General features: G+C 41.8%; 1 protein-coding gene across 8 annotated transcripts in view; it reads left to right on the top strand.

Moving 5' to 3' along the window:
• The window catches only part of TBC1D1 (TBC1 domain family member 1), a 117,170-nt gene that overhangs the window by 80,847 nt on the left and 18,763 nt on the right, over positions 1-17,560 (top strand). For all 8 annotated transcript variants that reach the window (XM_072125801.1, XM_072125818.1, XM_072125809.1 and 5 more), the window contains 3 exons: positions 12,354-12,539; positions 15,494-15,655; positions 16,307-16,465. In XM_072125801.1, the coding sequence (XP_071981902.1) occupies positions 12,354-12,539; positions 15,494-15,655; positions 16,307-16,465 (507 nt within the window). The remainder of the gene's footprint in view (positions 1-12,353; positions 12,540-15,493; positions 15,656-16,306; positions 16,466-17,560) is intronic.

The following is a 17,560-nucleotide window of genomic DNA, read 5'->3' as shown; positions in this document are numbered from 1 at the left end:
GTGTTCTTAGCTGTACTTCTTCCTGCCATAAACTCCTACAAAGTCAGGTCCCTACATGATGGTCTGTAGTGATCCTCTGAATATCCCCTCCTTGTAATGTGATTTAATACTTCTTGGAGGCTCTTCTGAATGTTGGCATCTGATGAGATATGGATATTCTTGTACTAGCAAATAGTCTTTCTTCCCTAGTTAACAATACTACTATTTATTTAGTGCTAAAAAGAGAACATAACTAAATAATTTCATAAATTGAGGTTACAGGTACAGCACCAGCACCGATGAACGCTTAAATGCACAATATGCTAGTTTCTACAGTCCCACAGTTATATAGAGGCACACACTGAAAGGGAACCTGTCACCATATTTTCACAGCTAGTGACAGGTTCCCATAGAGCCCTATTAACTAAATGGCACCCTTCTTTTAGCTAAAAATTGTTTCCCTTACATCTCCATAAATCAACTTTATTATATTACCTGGCATCAGAGGGGGAGTGTCCTGCTTGTCTGGCCCCTCTATTTCTCCCCATCTCCTATTCAGCATTCAGCACTTAATGTCATGTGACCAGGGTGGTGCCATCTAAAACCCAGTTACAATTGCAATTGCCTTCCAGCATGCCTGCATGGAGGATGGGGAGTTGTAGAAATACAGAGTCTGCTGTGATTTCATGTGATCAGAAACCTACATTTGCAACGTCTACACCATGTAACTGGCTAAAGGACCTTTAGAGCTCTGTTACATAATTGGGCAGTTCATGTCATGTGACCAGGGTGAAGTCCTCCCTCTCAATGTTCCACACAGCAGCATGTCCTAGCAGTGAGACCTGTCAACAGCTGAAGAGAGATTCGCCTAATTAAATTGATGTTAACATTGAGTTAATGGACGTGTTTTGTCAACATGAATGTTAACACAATTGTTAGCATACTCCTAGGTATAAGGGCCATGTTTTTTAATCCTAGTTTTTAATGGAGTATTTTTTTGGGTGGGTTAATTTTAAATGGCAGGTTTTCTTTAAGTGGTTTGCTTCTCCCCAAGTAAACAGGTCATGGAAACCAGCAGATCCTACTAAAGGAGTAGTCTCTTTCCTTTGCTGGCTGCAGTTCAATCTTACCAGGCCCCAAGCATGTGTGCTATAAACAGCCCAGCACACCCAGTGATAAGCCCTCACTTTATGACCTGGGAATGTCTCTTAAATACCTGAGGGATCAAGGTGACTACTATTTCTTGCAGCACATTACATAGGTTAAGGGGTTGTGCTATGCTTATATGTTATTGTCTGATCATGTGGGACGGACCACTTGGACCCCAACAAGATTTGTTACAGTATCTGCTATTGTTACATCCAGCAGCAGATTATAGCACCCCTACTGGTGTATTATCCGCACTGCAGCTGTTCTGTACTTTGTACTTGTCAGGTCTATGACTTTTTTTTTACCTAGGTATTTCCATTATAGAATAACTTTAGGTGTTGTAAAGGTTTACAGATATTTGATGAAATTTCTTTTTGGAAAGCCTGATATTTCCATCATTGTCCATTCCACTTCTGACTCTGGAACTATGGAGATTGTTTCGGACTCCACTATTTCTTACAAGTAGACTAGTGCTGTATGTGTAATTGTATGGCTCCATTCACACATCCGTGTGCTCACACGGGCCGGGTGGAGATGGGGGGTGGTTGAGCGCTCCTCACCCCTCTCCTCTCCATAGGGAACTGAACACCTGGGATGCAAATCTGAGCCAGAATAGGACCTACCCTATATATATATTTTTTTTTTTTTGTGAGGCACGGTGTGCTCACTGTATCATGACTATGGCAGCTGTTTTTGCAGCTACCTCACTGCCAGGGGTGTAACTAGGAGAGATAGGGTTCCATACCAAACTTCCAAATGGGGCCCCACTTATGCCTTTAAAAAAAAAAAATATATATATATATATATAGTATATACAGTACCATATACAGACATACAGCATTTTCACACCCAATACCACAAATGCTGGCCCCCCTGACACTGTGGGCCCCATAGCTGCTATGGCTGCCACCCCTGTAGTTACTCTTGCTCACAGCCACCATATATGGATGTGTGAAGGCGATCCTCTGTTTCTAATGCAGACATTTACCAAATCCACTTGGTGGTGCTAGAACACTTTTTTAATACCTTTTTTCCATTGTTTTTTAACACGCTGTATGATCCTTTATTGTGTATTTGTACAAATGTATGTAGAGCATGTTGTGTTTCTGCAGAAGTATAGAGTTATAGTATTTTTTGGTACAAAGGTGTCATGTAAAAATAAAAAATAATATCTTGTAAGTTTCATCATAACCCCTGAGGCTAAAAAAAGACTTACATTTGCATATTCTGTAAAGGGTTTTCTTCACAGCAGTCACCTCATTTACATCAATAATACAATAGAAGGATCACATAACTATTAAAAACTGTCATTTCTTCCCCCTCCTTGTACAATGACCTCTATATAGATAACACTGACCCATCATTACATCACTACTGACAATAGATGATGTCACAGCTTATCTCCTCCCCCTCCCTGTACAATGACCGCTATATAGATAACACTGACCCATCATTACATCACTACTGACAATAGATGTCACAGCTTATCTCCTCCCCCTCCCTGTACAATGACCTCTATATAGATAACACTGACCCATCATTACATCACTACTGACAATAGATGTAACAGCTTATCCCCTCCCTGTACAATGACCGCTATATAGATAACACTGACCCATCATTACATCACTACTGACAATAGATGTCACAGCTTATCTCCTCCCCCTCCCTGTACAATGACCTCTATATAGATAACACTGACCCATCATTACATCACTACTGACAATAGATGATGTCACAGCTTATCTCCCCCTCCCTGTACAATGACCTCTATATAGATATCACTGACCCATCATTACATCACTACTTACAATAGATGATGTCACAGCTTATCTCCTCCCCCTCCCTGTACAATGACCTCTATATTGATAACACTGACCCATCATTACATCACTACTGACAATGGATGATGTCACAGCTTATCTCCTATGTCACAGTCGTGTACATAAAAACGCAAAAGAAGCTGATTAAATGTTTTGACATTTGGTGCTAGTGAGGCAATTGAAACATTTGTGCTGGATTATCATTCTAAGGTGGTAGATGGTAATGACTGCATCTTCCCCTTCTCTTCTCTTCGTATTTACATGCGTTATTTTCACCAAAATGGACAAATCACCTTTTATTGGCCATTCACTGCAAACCCAAATAATTGCTCAAAACTTAATATTTGAATGCAAATATCTGAACATAATTAAAAAACATATTTTTGTTCATAGATTGTTGTTGTATGCTGTATAGATCTCTTCCTGAACACCATCAGATTTGGGCATTGACCCATACTGAAAATTTAGCCTCCTAATCTAATCCTTTGGTCCACATTTTGTAACCTGCTAGGAATAACTTTGTCAGCTGCTCATTCACTAGTCACTAGGGGGCAGTATAGCTCTGCTTGAGACTTCAGAGTTTCTTCATTTGCAGAGCTATCATTGTATCATTTACAATGGTGTCATTTCTTCATGATCTTTGGATACCTGGTCTACCTATATATGATTTTACCTTTTTATAAGAAGTGTCATGTAAAGGTAATGTCAGATACATTAATACTTTTAATGATTCTTAAGGTGTCTGAGGAATGATAGTGTATGGATGTGTAGAGTTATTAACAGGCGGCATTATTGTCACTGTACCACCATATCAAGTTAGACTTTTTCCATTTTAGGAAAAATGTGAATCATTCCTGGAAATTCCTTATCCATCTCCTTGAAGTGTGAGCTATAGTAACCTTTTCTAGTATGTTGTTTCCAGTTCATATGGCGCTGATATTTTGTAGAGTGTGGATACAATATAGATACACTACTCACAGATGTACATTATGAGAGGGTAGATGAACATTGTTGGCAGACCCCGTTGTTTGTGTCTTCTGACAATTTCAATTTTTATGTGATATGTATGATGGTCCCGACAGTGCTAATATTAGAAACAACCCGACATCAGAATTGGGCTGGAAAGGCAGTTTTTCATCTTTTCAGTCTCCTTTAACATAGATCTGAGCAAAGCATAATATGTCTGACTGCCACTTGCTTAATCAATATCAAAAGTCATGTCGCTAGTCGTAGTATAAGGGGATGTGAATGTGTGGCCTGGGCAGGATACCAAATAATTTACCCTGCTGTGGTTCCCGATTCCCGTGTTACATCAGTACGTCCTGTCTTTGTCCACAATGGGTCACAAAACCCCTTCTATTTCCGACTTAACCAATTGGTGGCCTCATTAAACCTCGGTATATCACTTGTGGCCAAGGAGTCCACTAATTGGCCAAAGTGGGAGCTGTAACCTCCAACATTTTGAGGTGATTGTCCGTTCCAAAGATCAGAATTACCTGTGTGCCTTGGGAATCCCTTTTTATTTTTAAACCCAAACCTACTGACCCCCCCCCCCTCCCATAATGTTATCCCAGATTTTTGCAAAACCTCTTTAGATGCTGTTTTACAAGGTCTATTTTATAGTTCATTTCTTTGTCCTCTCAATCTTGAGGATGCTTCCTGGATAATGGAGGTGAGCGGACCCAGTGGTCGGGTCCAGACATATGGACGGATTGGCAACCGAACAGCCAATTCGGCAAATGGCACCCTTAGCAACTAGCCATGTCTACTATTGGCCAGACCCCTCTGGCAATATATGCTGGTAAGGAGGCCAAACCTGACCACTGCTCATCTCTACTGGATACTATAATTCAGTATTGCTCTTATATACACATGGTTGCCTCTAGCCAGCGTTGGACACATTTTTATTGTCCATTCAGGTTATTTGGAGCTCTGTATCAGAAAAAAAATAAATAAATAACTCAGACCGCTATAATGATGAACCTCAGATGTCATTCTGTTATAAGGAAGAGAGTTTTGGCACCATATACAGGAGTGTCCCTTCTAGTCTCTGACGCCTCAGTCTAAAAAAAGAAAGTCCTGATAACATCACCTCCACGCAATGTTATTCTGCTGCTTATCTTCATTAGCTGTAATCTTGTTTCAATGGCCTTTTACAGCAGCCCCACCTATGTGTGTTTACTGTGTCCAGTTTTATCATGGTGACTAATTTCCCACCATCCTATGTACAGCGCATACGAGTAACCAACACCGCCATATGTATTACATAAATTACGTGTTATGCTACTGATTTGTATCCTCGGTGTGAATCTTGGTTTTACATTTATGAAAGTCCCAAAATAACAAATCTGGTCAGTGATGGAAGGCCACTGCCTTGGAATGAGATGATAGAGATTTCAAATTGTGTTCTAAATGTATATCTTATGTACACAAATTTACTATGTAATGGGGGGGGGATTATGTATACTTTTTGGAATGTAGTTGGGAACAACATCACAAAAGTTCTGCACAAGCATTTTCCGGGTAGACCTAGCTTAAGTATGCATGTGTACGGGTAAGTTGACAGATATTGAAGCATTATGTGCACGTTATAGAGGTTGTTCAAGAGGGAAGTATCTATAGGTGTTCAATTGGGGGTCTGTCTTTTGTTCTCCTTTTAATCTTTTATTTGCTTGGGCCCTAGCATAGCAACATTGAAATAACTCTGCACACAGTATAGTGGCTGTAAAAGGTACTGAATGTTCAGTCCTATTCAAGAAGGTATGTATTAAAGTTGTGGACAAATCCTTTGATGTCTCCTTTTACTTTCTAGAAAGTGGCACTTTCATTTACTTGGAGGTATGTTATGGAATAATCAGACTGAGCTGCAACACATTAGTCACATATGGGGGATGTGTAACTGAGCCGTGTACAGGGAGGGGAGTTGCGTGATCCATATATTTGCTTGACCGTACCGAGTATGAAGGTGGTACGTGGCTGTGCCGTGTGTAAGGGGGTGGGGTGGGTACGTGACTGTGCTGTGTGCCATGTATGGGAGTAGGTGCGTGACTGTTCCGTGTATAAGGAGGGTACCGAAGCCCACAAAATCCTTAATCCTGTGCACAGAAGATATAATAATGTGTAACTTTACTATTACTTTACTGGGCTTTTAGCTTAGCAGTGGTAGGACACGGGACGGGAAACTAGTACCACATAAATATTACTGACTCTCTAGTAACATATTCTCCCCAAACGTTTTCAGCTTGTAGCCTCCGTATCCACCCAACTACTCCTTATGTCCATGCAAGAAAGTTGGGGACTTGACCCAGCCCTTTCACCCTAATGACTGGTTATCCAGTGCTCATGAACCTTGAGGGATTCTCTTTTCTTCTTCCATGGATAACTGCCCCTTTCAACCAAGGAACAGTGGAAATTCTTGGTCAAACTGGACTATAGGTTGGACCCGAAGAGGAAGCTTCTCCGTAAATGAATGATCTGTGTATACGCTTTACTTTTTCTCTCCATTGTAGGTGAGATAAAGACTGTTTGATAATTTTTTTCAGATAATCTGCCACTTGACAACTTATCTCCACCATCCCCTATACCTTCTCTTCCTGACTGACGGCTCCGAGTGGAGACTAAGCATCTTGTCAGTCATCATACGAAAACTGTACATGACCCGTCTTTCACACACATTCCAGCTTCCTGAAGAAGTATAAATTGCCTCAGGTTAAAAATGGCTGACATAATCACCTGCACTGGCACAGAAGCCGCTCTCACATAACGCCTCTTTGTTTCACTCGTCTTTCAGAGAGCAGCTGCTGTAATATATGTACATCCTTTAATTAACATCTCCTTTATCAATACATGCTTGTTTTCTGAAGAAGCCCCAGACTTCCAAATATTTCCCTCCCCATGCACTACAAGACTGGACATGAAGTGTTTTTGCTGTTTTGAAGATCTGCTCCATCTACTGTATTTTTAAAAAAACATACTGTGCTACTGTTGTATGTGTTAATCAACTTTTACATTATCCAATTTTTGTGAATATTAGAAAAGTCTGGATACTTTTATTTATGCTGATGTCCGGTATTACAGCATCACAGTAAATGGTGTTGGCCTGCAGTGCCTCATACGGCCTGTAGGCACTGTCTTTAGAAGTAGGAAGCCATGATATGTCTCTGAAAACTTAGGTCATCTATACTGATCTGGTAGTTGATGGGATTTCAGGTGTTGGCAAATACTTACATGAATCTCGAACATGTGAAGAAACGTCCCGGTACTCGCACAGAATTTTATCCAAGATATTTATTTTCTGAATGTAAATTACAGGGAATCGTGACCTGTCCATAAGTTAGTGTCCAACCAACAAGCGTTTCGACAAAGTCTTTGTCTTTAGCTTTGTAACAATACTATTTGTATATATCGTTTGATACTAGTTATTTGCGTCACGTTGGGCAAGGAATCCAGTGATTTTATATCACAAGAAACTCTTTCTGGTTCTCTGGCCGCTATTTGGATCTGAGAGGTAAAATGGTTGGGATCACCATAATCTTGGTACAGTTGTAACTTTGTCACACCTGACACCGGCTCCTGAGCCCACACCATATACCAGGTCTTGGTGCAGGAGTTACCCACTTCTCACGCCCTATTATGGTATGAGAGGGAATCAAGTTTCTCAATATTACTGGGAAAATGAGATGACAAAGCCATGATTTGACCAAGAACGTTGGGAAGTAAACTTGTTGTGATCTCACCTTGCCAACGGCAATGGCCGCGCTGACCATGACTCTCCCTGTGTCCTTTGGTGGCCATTTGTAGCATCTGTCCTCTCCTGCCAGTCAAAAACAAAAAATTGTGTGCGTGTGCCAATCATGTCTCAGCCAGGTTGTGCTGTACCTTTCTACACCTTGGTAAGAGGTTTCCAGGCCTGTCTAATATTATTTTGATACACGAGTTCTTTGTATTTTTGAGCATTTCTTAAGGCTAAATAGCTCCTTGGGGTGGTCACCCCTGGACAAAAGTTGCAAAAGTCAGTTGCCACCAAAATCTTAAGAAATAGAAATAAAGTTTTGTGCTTGAAGATGAACTTTGGAGAGTGTTGACAATGATTGTTGCATTGGATATTTCTAAAAGCAATAGCAATGTTGTGCTCTATTGCGTAGCTCATTTCCAAATGGAAGGCCAAGACTTATATTGGTTCCTTTTCTGAGTATAGTTTTGAAGGATGTCAATATGGGCCCCACTGATCTCCAGGCCCGAAACCAGATACCTGGATTGCCTTCTAGTTAAATGGAGGGGCTAAAGTGGGAAAAGAAAATTCGTAATTACCCTGCCCTAGTTACACGATTTTCAAAATCTCTCTGGAACTTCTGGAAGTTCCTGATTGGTCACCTGACTTTCTTTAAAGGGTCATTTCTACATTTAAGACATTTGATTCTTAAATATACTAAGGATAACAAAATAACACATTCTCTAATTCACTGTTATAAATGTGAAATGCTGTATTTATGTTAATATTACAAGTTGTCCCTATCAGTCCTGGTGTGCTCGATTTTGGCTGCCCTGGATATGACCGTAAATCTTCTGACTTTAGGGTCAGGAAGACTTATTGTTCTCCTGCATGACGCCTGAGCTCCTCTCTGCACTCTACACCCCTTAAATCTCCTAACTCTCTTAAAACTCTAATTTTTACAGTTTTATGGTATAGCTGATTGGAATGGTTAAAACATATTCAAGTTAACCTTTAGGAGAATGTATCCCACTATATGTTGTAAGAATGTCATGAATCTCACCATCTATAAATGAAGGCTACAGGGAGATGATAACAGAGCCAACGTTTTGTGATAAGATACGGTGACCTTTTTTCATGACCTCATATCATCACTTTTATAATAACAGGTAGGCCAAGTGTCCCCGTTTCACTCCCTGTATTTGGCATACACTAATAGCAAAATAAGTTCTGAAGAAGTACAGACATATTGACCTAGTGCTGTGACTAATAATTTGTTAAATCAACAAGGAAATAAGCTGAAAGTACAATAACCCAATACCATGTGATCCACTGTCACTTTATACAGTACATCTGCACAAAAATATTAACATCAAGTAATTTACACGCCAGGAGGTATTGACATTATCAAGTCATTGTTTAGATACTTATATCTACAAAGTGATATCTTAATTTTAGGCATCACCGATTGCAGTGTCTAAAAGTAGCTCTTTTCCCATTCCATGATTATGCACCAAGGGAGATAATCGGGAACATCGCCTTTACAGCCTTCTTGTTTGTGGCCCACTTTGACAGGGAGTGTGGTGGGGGGCACTGTTCCCACCGCCGATCGCAATGGGTAATTATTGGCCATGGCCACTCGGGACAGTCATGGTGCTACCACACATTGTTGTGCACAATACAACTCTATGGAGCCCATGAGTTTGCTGCCGTTTCCGCGCCAGTTCATGACCTAAATAAACTGTTTTGTGCATGAAGCCTTAAAGGACACCTGTCATCAGGTCTGTGTCACTAGTCCTGTCACCTCTACCTGTTGGAGCAGCTCACAAGGATCCATCCCAGACTTTATCTAGTTATTTCATACATTATTCATTGTAAAATCACATATTTTTTATCAAGTAAATGAGGCTGGTCACATGGTCAGAGGCAGTGATGTCACTCCTGTTACCCCTCCCCTCTCCTCCCCCTGCTCATGTCTGTGTGTAATGTATAGTAAAGCATTGCTAGTGTGTGTGCTGCATCTGCTGACATGCTGCATCCTCCTAATATACAGGTGAGAGACACAGACATCAGCTACACATGAACCTGACATGTTCTGCTATAACATGGCTGCCTGGAGCTGCTGTATCTCTCCTATACACACACATGCACACACAGGCTGCAAGGGGCACCAGCACCAGGAAGCACATCATTATACAGCCTCACATCATTACACAGGCTGTCAGTCATGCACTGGGGGTGTGGCTGTGCCTCCCACTCATGAATAGAGTGGACAGCTTGAATATGCTAATGCTTCATTGGACATTTCACAGGTCATTTGCATACAGCTTTAGGACCTCATTGCTTCGGTTTACAGGCATGTAGAGGGACAATGAAGGGATAGAGACAATGCTCTCTAATGGCAGTTTATGAAAATATATTTAGTTTAGGGGGTTATTTTGCATGACGGGTTCTCTTTAAGTGGTCATTGTTAACTTTTTGGTTTGTTTAATATATATTTTTTTTCTCCACTGTCATCTTCGAATGTTTTCTGTAGCCATTTATGAATCATAATTTGGGGACCCATGTGCTATACCTGTAATCTTTGTACGCAGAGTATAGTCTCTACACTGATTTTAATATGTTATCTGTGAATAAACTCTAAGTAATGGGTTCAGGTGGCAAATGAGGTTGTCTTCTTCTGGACTTCTGGTACCCGCTATTGTCTTAACATGTTCCTATGTTCCTACATGTTCTGGTGGGCCAGACCAACCTGAATGTGAATATTTATGATTTTTTTTTTCTAGTTTAATTCAGTATTTCATATACTGTATGTAGGTGTCTATCCATAGCCAAAGACAGTGTTGGACTGGGTTTCCTTAGGCCCACCAGAGAAAAATCAATCTCTGGGTCCCCTTTTCATTATCCCCCAGGAAATATACCCTAGCAGCCTTCTAATTGTGTTGTTTTCTGATGGACCTCTGGGGCTCAGTATTGGGTTGAGCCAGGGCCTGATGGATCCTCTGGTACTCTGGTGGGCCAGTCCGACACTGGCCAAAGGTGACATCCTATAAGCGGTTGTGTGCATCTCAACAAAAATGGCTGCGTATGATGGATAAGATAGGTGAGCAGATCCTATAGTACCATGGAGGAGTCTGGCCGCACCTCTGTTTATATAATGTTCACAGTTCTCGCCCATTGTGTGTGCGCTCATCGTGTTTGCACTTTCCTCAGTTCCAGGCAGACGGCTATGATGGTGTTTATTGTGTAGTTTGACCTGTGAGGTATGCCTCTTTCTTGTCCATTGCTGGTAGCACCATTGTTAAATATTAACAAGTGTTGTGTTCCTCACATTGAGTAATAGTTTGTTAGTTCACCACACACGGCTCGACTGCCCACCCTTTCCTACATGGGATTTTAGGCTTACTTATGCTGTGTTTTTGGAACTTTTAGCAATGCAACATTTACTTTGAAGTGAATTATGTATGTGCCTCTTCAGTCAATATCGTAATGCAGTGCATCTCTCAAATGACCAACTAGTTATGGCCAAAACCCAATTGGTTGTTACTTTGATACCAGTGTGTATGGTGCTCCCGGTAGCTGTTTGGCCAAATAATGACTGTGACATCTAAGGAGAAAAATGCATGAAATGCCGAAACTAAGGTCTCATTTCTTATCATTCTGGTCTGAATGCTGGTCTAGAGCAGTAGATTTTCTTTAGCTCACCACAAACGCATGTTATTAGGATTTCCTTAACGTCTTTCACGGGTGAAAGTTTATTGTCCGCACTAAATTTGTCCTCTCTATGGGATATCTTTATAGATCATGACCCGTTGGAGTTAATTCCAGAATGTTCTCGATTGGGGTAGACCCTAAAAGATCAGAAATGGTGTTTCAATTCTGCTTCACAATTCCACAATGACTGACGGTACCAGCCATCTAATGTGCCATGAGCATCAATAGATATAAAAAGGAACAGGAGATCTTGGCAGACTGGATTCACAAAGATATCCTTCAAAAGGAACCACGTGGATGCAGTGCATCGAAACCAAGCACACTTACACGCTGGCATGTGCCTCCTGTAAAAGGATCTGTTCTTCTTCTTTTTGTTTCTAATGGCTTAGTTTTTGAGATAAATGTCTTTTAAAGTTATACAAATGAAACTCAGGAGTTCCTATCTGCTTCACAGGAAGCCCTTCTCGATCTCATTGTTCCCATTGTCTGTCTGCTAATTTGTCTCCTCCCTCCAAATGGAAATGCAGAATGGAGGTGTGAATAATTAGCAGATGACTGAGGCAGAAGGGACTTGTGTGACCTGGACAAGAGCCCATGAGGCTCATTTGCATAATGGTAAAAGATGTTCTTTTTGCTTCGAATGGCTTAATTGAGAAAAAAAAAAACTCCTGTTTTCGGGAGGCACACACCAGTATGTAAGTGCGCTTGGTTTCGTATCGCTGCATCCATGTGGCAGATTTCCTTTACTATAAGGATCATACAATGGTTGAATTTGCTGGTCTAATTACCTATATTTTCTGCATCATTTACCCTTCTGAAACTAGTGTCTTGATTAGGTCCATATAACAAAGGCATTTTATGACCATGTGAATATAACTTACATTTATGCCAGCAGTGTTTTTCTAAAGAATTGTTCCAAAAAATTTAATTAATTGAGATATGAAATTATATGGTGCGTTTGTATTGTGTTTTCACAGAACGTTCAGATGTTGGCGATATCCCTCCGAGATCTCCTCTACAACCTGTACGAGAAGATGGACCATTCGGTACTGTGTCGGCAGTAAGACACCGCACTCCAGAAGAACTGAGAGAGCTCTGGAAAAAAGCCATTATACAGCAGATTCTTCTTCTCAGGATGGAAAAGGAAAACCAAAAGTTACAAGGTAAACCCTAAGGCATGATCGTATTCATAGCTGTGCTTTTGGTCTACCCCTATGCTGGCTGGTCACTTTACCTCGTGTTGTGTGTAACTTCGGGTAGAGGGCACGATATTGGATAACTACCAGTATACATCAATGTTCTGCACTGCTTTTTTGAAATATTCAGAAATATGTTTTCCCTCATCAGTTGCCATTCCTGTACATAAAATGGCAGCAGATGGAGGGTCAACTTGAGAAGAATATTTAGATTTTGTGGGGGCGCTGGATTATAGTTGACCACCAATCTTATATAAATAAATGTACTTAAAATTGGTCTTTAATCCTTTTGAAACCCCCTTTCCTACCTTAATTGGTGTCTAATTTCGGGGGTTCTTACTGGTGGGACATTTAGCAATCATGAGACTGAAGGTCACCAATGGACCCTTTAATCATGCACTATTGAAGTTGCCCATACAGACCTCCTAGAGTTTTATGGACATCCCTTCCTGTGATCACTAGGGGTATAGTGGTCAGTGACACTCATTCTCCTATCCTGAGGATATGTTTTGCAGCCTGTATGTAGTAAGAACAAAGAAATCGTAACCTCCTGTTATCAACGTTTCTCTTTCTGTATGTTGCAAGAATTATTTGTCTTATCATGATAAGTACATAGACGTCACAGGTGTCCCCTCCCTTCAGCCATTAATCTCTTTATCTTCTGTCTGAGCTCTGCTGCCAGTCTCCACTGTGTGAAAGCCGCAGGGATACAATACCTTGCTGTGAAAATGTCCTCGTAATACAATAGCCTGAGGGAAAATGTCCTATGTAATATAATAGCTTGGGCTATTGGCCAGGGGACAACTTCTGGCCAATCCTACCCACGGCTAGTTGCTAGGTTTGTCCATATACCGGATTGTCTGTTCAGCCGGCAATTTACCAAATTGGCTGTTTGGCCAATCGGGCAATATGTCTGGGTCATACGGCCAAACCTTAACCTGACAATCAAGACCGCACATCTGTAGATGGATTGTTTCATTGAATGAATGACTTGGTGCAATTTTCAAGAGAATCGGTAAAGACTAAGCCAGTAAAGGAGCCATCACTTTGTATGCAGGGGTAAAATATTAACAGATTAGTAATAAACAAGAATTTATAGGTTATGAATACAGGAAGTGCACAGCCAAACTATGCAAGTCGGTCATGTAATGAGTAATGGGTGTCAACGAAAAAAATATTAAGGCAGAGAGAGGAATTGGGAAACTGAGGCCAAGCTTCTATTATTGAGTTAATGTATACAAGTCATTGGGGAAGATTTACCGTATATACTCGTGTTTAAGCCGAGTTTTTCAGCACACAAAATGTGCTGAAAAACATCCCCTCGGCTTATACACGAGTCACAACTTAAAAAATAATAAACTTATATACTCACCCTCCGGTGGCCCCGATCTGCAGCGCTGCTCCCCCAACGTCCTCTTTTGCAGCGCTGCTCCCCCGATGTCCTCTTCTGGCTTCCCGGCGCCTGCTCTGTCCTCTGTACATCGCGCTGGGCGCCGCCATTGCTGTCTCCCGCGCCGCCCGGGAGACCGCAATGGCGGCGCCCAGCGCGATGTACAGAAGACTGGTGCGGAAGCCAGAAGAGGACATCGGGGGAGCAGCGCTGCAGATCGGGGCCACCGGAGGGTGAGTATATAAGTTTATTATTTTTTTAATTCTGGGCTGTATACTACTGAGTGCAAGCTGGGCCGTGCTGCATACTACTGGGGGCAGGCTGGGCCGTGCTGCATACTACTGGGGGCAGGCTGGGCCGTGCTGCATACTACTGGGGGCAGGCTGGGCCGTGCTGCATACTACTGGGGGCAGGCTGGGCCGTGCTGCATACTACTGGGGGCAGGCTGGGCCGTGCTGCATACTACTGGGGGCAGGCTGGGCCGTGCTGCATACTACTGGGGGCAGGCTGGGCCGTGCTGCATACTACTGGGGGCAGGCTGGGCCGTGCTGCATACTACTGGGGGCAGGCTGGGCCGTGCTGCATACTACTGGGGGCAGGCTGGGCCGTGCTGCATACTACTGGGGGCAGGCTGGGCCGTGCTGCATACTACTGGGGGCAGGCTGGGCCGTGCTGCATACTACTCGGGTCGGCTTATACTCCAGTATATACGTTATCTGAGCTGTCTGAAAGTCTGGTTGCCTGAGCATATTCTGTCACTGCTCCCCTTTAAAGGAAACCTACCACTTGAAGTGGCAGGTTTCCGATGGCAATACCGAGCACCAGCTCAGGGTGAGCTGGTGCCGGAGCTTATTTTAGTTAGTGTTTTAAACCGCGGTATCGTGGTTTAAAACACTTTTTAAACTTTATAGCCGGCGCATGGAGGTACGCACTCGGCGCTTACCATGCGCGCGGCTCTCATTCACTTCCTATGTAGCCGCGTGCACGGTAAGCGCCGAGCGCGTACCTGCCTGCGCCGGCTATAAGGTTTAAAAAGTGTTTTAAACCGCGATACTGCTGTTTAAAACACTAACTAAAATAAGCTCCGGCACCAGCTCACCCTGAGCTGGTGCCCGGTATTGCCATCGGAAACCTGCCACTACAAGTGGTAGGTTTCCTTTAAAATAATCATGAGCGTTGGTAAAACGAAAGCTGAGCTGTAATTGGCTGCCATGGGCAACTAGGAATATTCTGACTTTCAGACAGGTGTGTGTGTGTGTGTGTGTGTGTGTGTGTGTGTGTTAGTTATTATTCAGCATTCACCATTATAGTTTGTTTTTAATATTCCTGTGTCCGCCTCTGTAGTGGAGAGAATGGAAATGAGATTTTTATAGGGAGTATATAATAACTGCCAATTCTTCACATATGCAAGAAAAATAATGATATAAAATAAATGAAATGTTTTTAAATGGCTGCATTGCAAGGTAACTGTTGTAGATTACCTTTAAATTCATTTTTATTTATAAATTTTTTTTATTTTCATTTTGCACAGCATCAGAAAATGATTTACAAAATAAAAGACTGAAGCTGGACTATGAAGAAATCACTCCCTGTCTTAAGGACGTGACGCTTGTCTGGGAAAAAATGCTGAGCACCCCTGGAAGAGCGAAAATAAAGGCCGATATGGAAAAGATTCATGCGGCTGTGGGACAAGGTAATCCTGGAGGTGCCTCCTGGACATTACAGTTGCGACATTATTTGCGATGATGTTGCCTCCTACAGCATTTATGATTTTGGCTACATATAATTTCTGCCCAAAAAGTTCATAAAAAATAAGGCCAACATAAAAAAGTATTAGAAGAATACTGTCCAATACTGAAAACTCAGATAGTATTGTAGGTAGATGTGTTTCCGCTTGGCTTCAGTTGAGTTACATGCAGACTCCCTCACCCCCTTAAGAAGCATTGCCAAACCATGGAAAACAATACACAGCTAGAACAAGTTGCATCAAAAAGTAGTGGACGTCAGAATCGAACCAAACAATCATTTACCGAAATCCACTTTTTTCCCCAGGAAACATCTGGCCTTTGTGTTTTATTATCTGAAATTGCCAAAAACACGCTGCATAATTTAAAAAAAAAAAAAAACCCTGAAGCTAAACCTTGAGTGTATCCTCTATGCAATTTTCTAATCTTGGTTGTAAAGTGCAAATCTATATGACTTTTACTAGAACATTTTTTTATTTATTATCATTAATATTATGATTATCATTGATATTATGTTATTATTGATCTGCTTTTTTTGTAATTATAGTTATGCATTTATAAATAAATATTTGATGATTTGTTGTTATACATTTTATCAGGTGTTCCTCGCCATCATCGAGGAGAGATCTGGAAGTTTTTGGCTGAACAGTATCAGTTACGACATCAGATGCCAAGTAGAAGTCCTGTAAAAGATGTTCCCTACAAAGAGCTACTAAAGCAGCTGACCACTCAGCAACATGCCATTCTTATTGATCTGGGTAAGTTGTGTTAAATATTATTTTATTGAGCATAATTAGAAATGAGCGGACCCAAAGTTTCCATTTTGGGGTTTGGGTATGCGACCCGGACATGTTGCTGGATTGGCTGAAGAATGGCCACTCCGCCTAATTAACTCCCCTACCAACTAGCCATTGCTATGATTGTCCAGGGGTATCCCCTTGGCCAATCACAGCTATGGCTAATAGCTAGAGGCGTCAGGTTGCCGGATTGGCTGGTGCACAGGACACACCCAGACCCTGAACCTAAATGGAAACTTTAGGTCCACTCATCTCTAGGTATAATCCATATATTTGTCGGTAATGATCTGTTCAGCTAAATAGCGATTTCAAGAGTTACATTTAGATTTTAAGAAGGCAAGAGTAACTTTTTGAAATGGTTTTATCTCAGTCACAGAGATATTCCTTATGCTCCCCTTCAGCTCTAGACAAATAACTTGTTCTTTGGAGCACAAATGACATGCAGCGTTGTGGTGTTTGTTTGGAGGTCACCCCTGAGGCCAGTGGTTGGATAAAGTAGTGACCTTCAATTGCCAATTAGTCAATTTTTTTATTAGTCAGACATTCCCCTAGCCATCTGCTGTAATTTGTAGTAAAACCCAACCCGTTCTCTGCAGTGCCTCTATAGGGGAAATAAGGCATTACACTCTTTCTACTGAAGTTGCTGGGCTGCCTGATTGAGACACACTATGGGTTACATTTATCATATGCTGGCACTAAGTGTGCCAGTGTATGACTGTATCCTGGCAGACGGCAGATCTCTATCAGGAGGCTCTAGCATCCTGGTAAATCCCGGTGGGAAGCTGCGATGCGCTGCTCCGACTGGGCACTTCTATGCCTGGTGTAAAATTGCGCCCTAACCTGCACTTGGATAGGTGCCCCATAAAGGCAGTGCCCAGTCCAGGCCTACAACACAACCCAGCAATGCCACCACCCAACTGGCGTAGAGGGGGAATTGCGACTAAATCACGTACAAGCTGTGATGGAAAATAATTGAAGCAATGCCACGTGATGACCGTCATGGTTATGGCTGTAATAATGTTTACACCCAGGTTTTACATGATTGCAATCTCAACT

The sequence above is a fragment of the Engystomops pustulosus genome, chromosome 1, assembly GCF_040894005.1.
Source record: "Engystomops pustulosus chromosome 1, aEngPut4.maternal, whole genome shotgun sequence".
NCBI classification, from domain to species: domain Eukaryota; kingdom Metazoa; phylum Chordata; class Amphibia; order Anura; family Leptodactylidae; genus Engystomops; species Engystomops pustulosus.
Note: the sequence above shows the minus strand (reverse complement) of the source record. Positions and strands in the feature narration are given on the sequence as shown.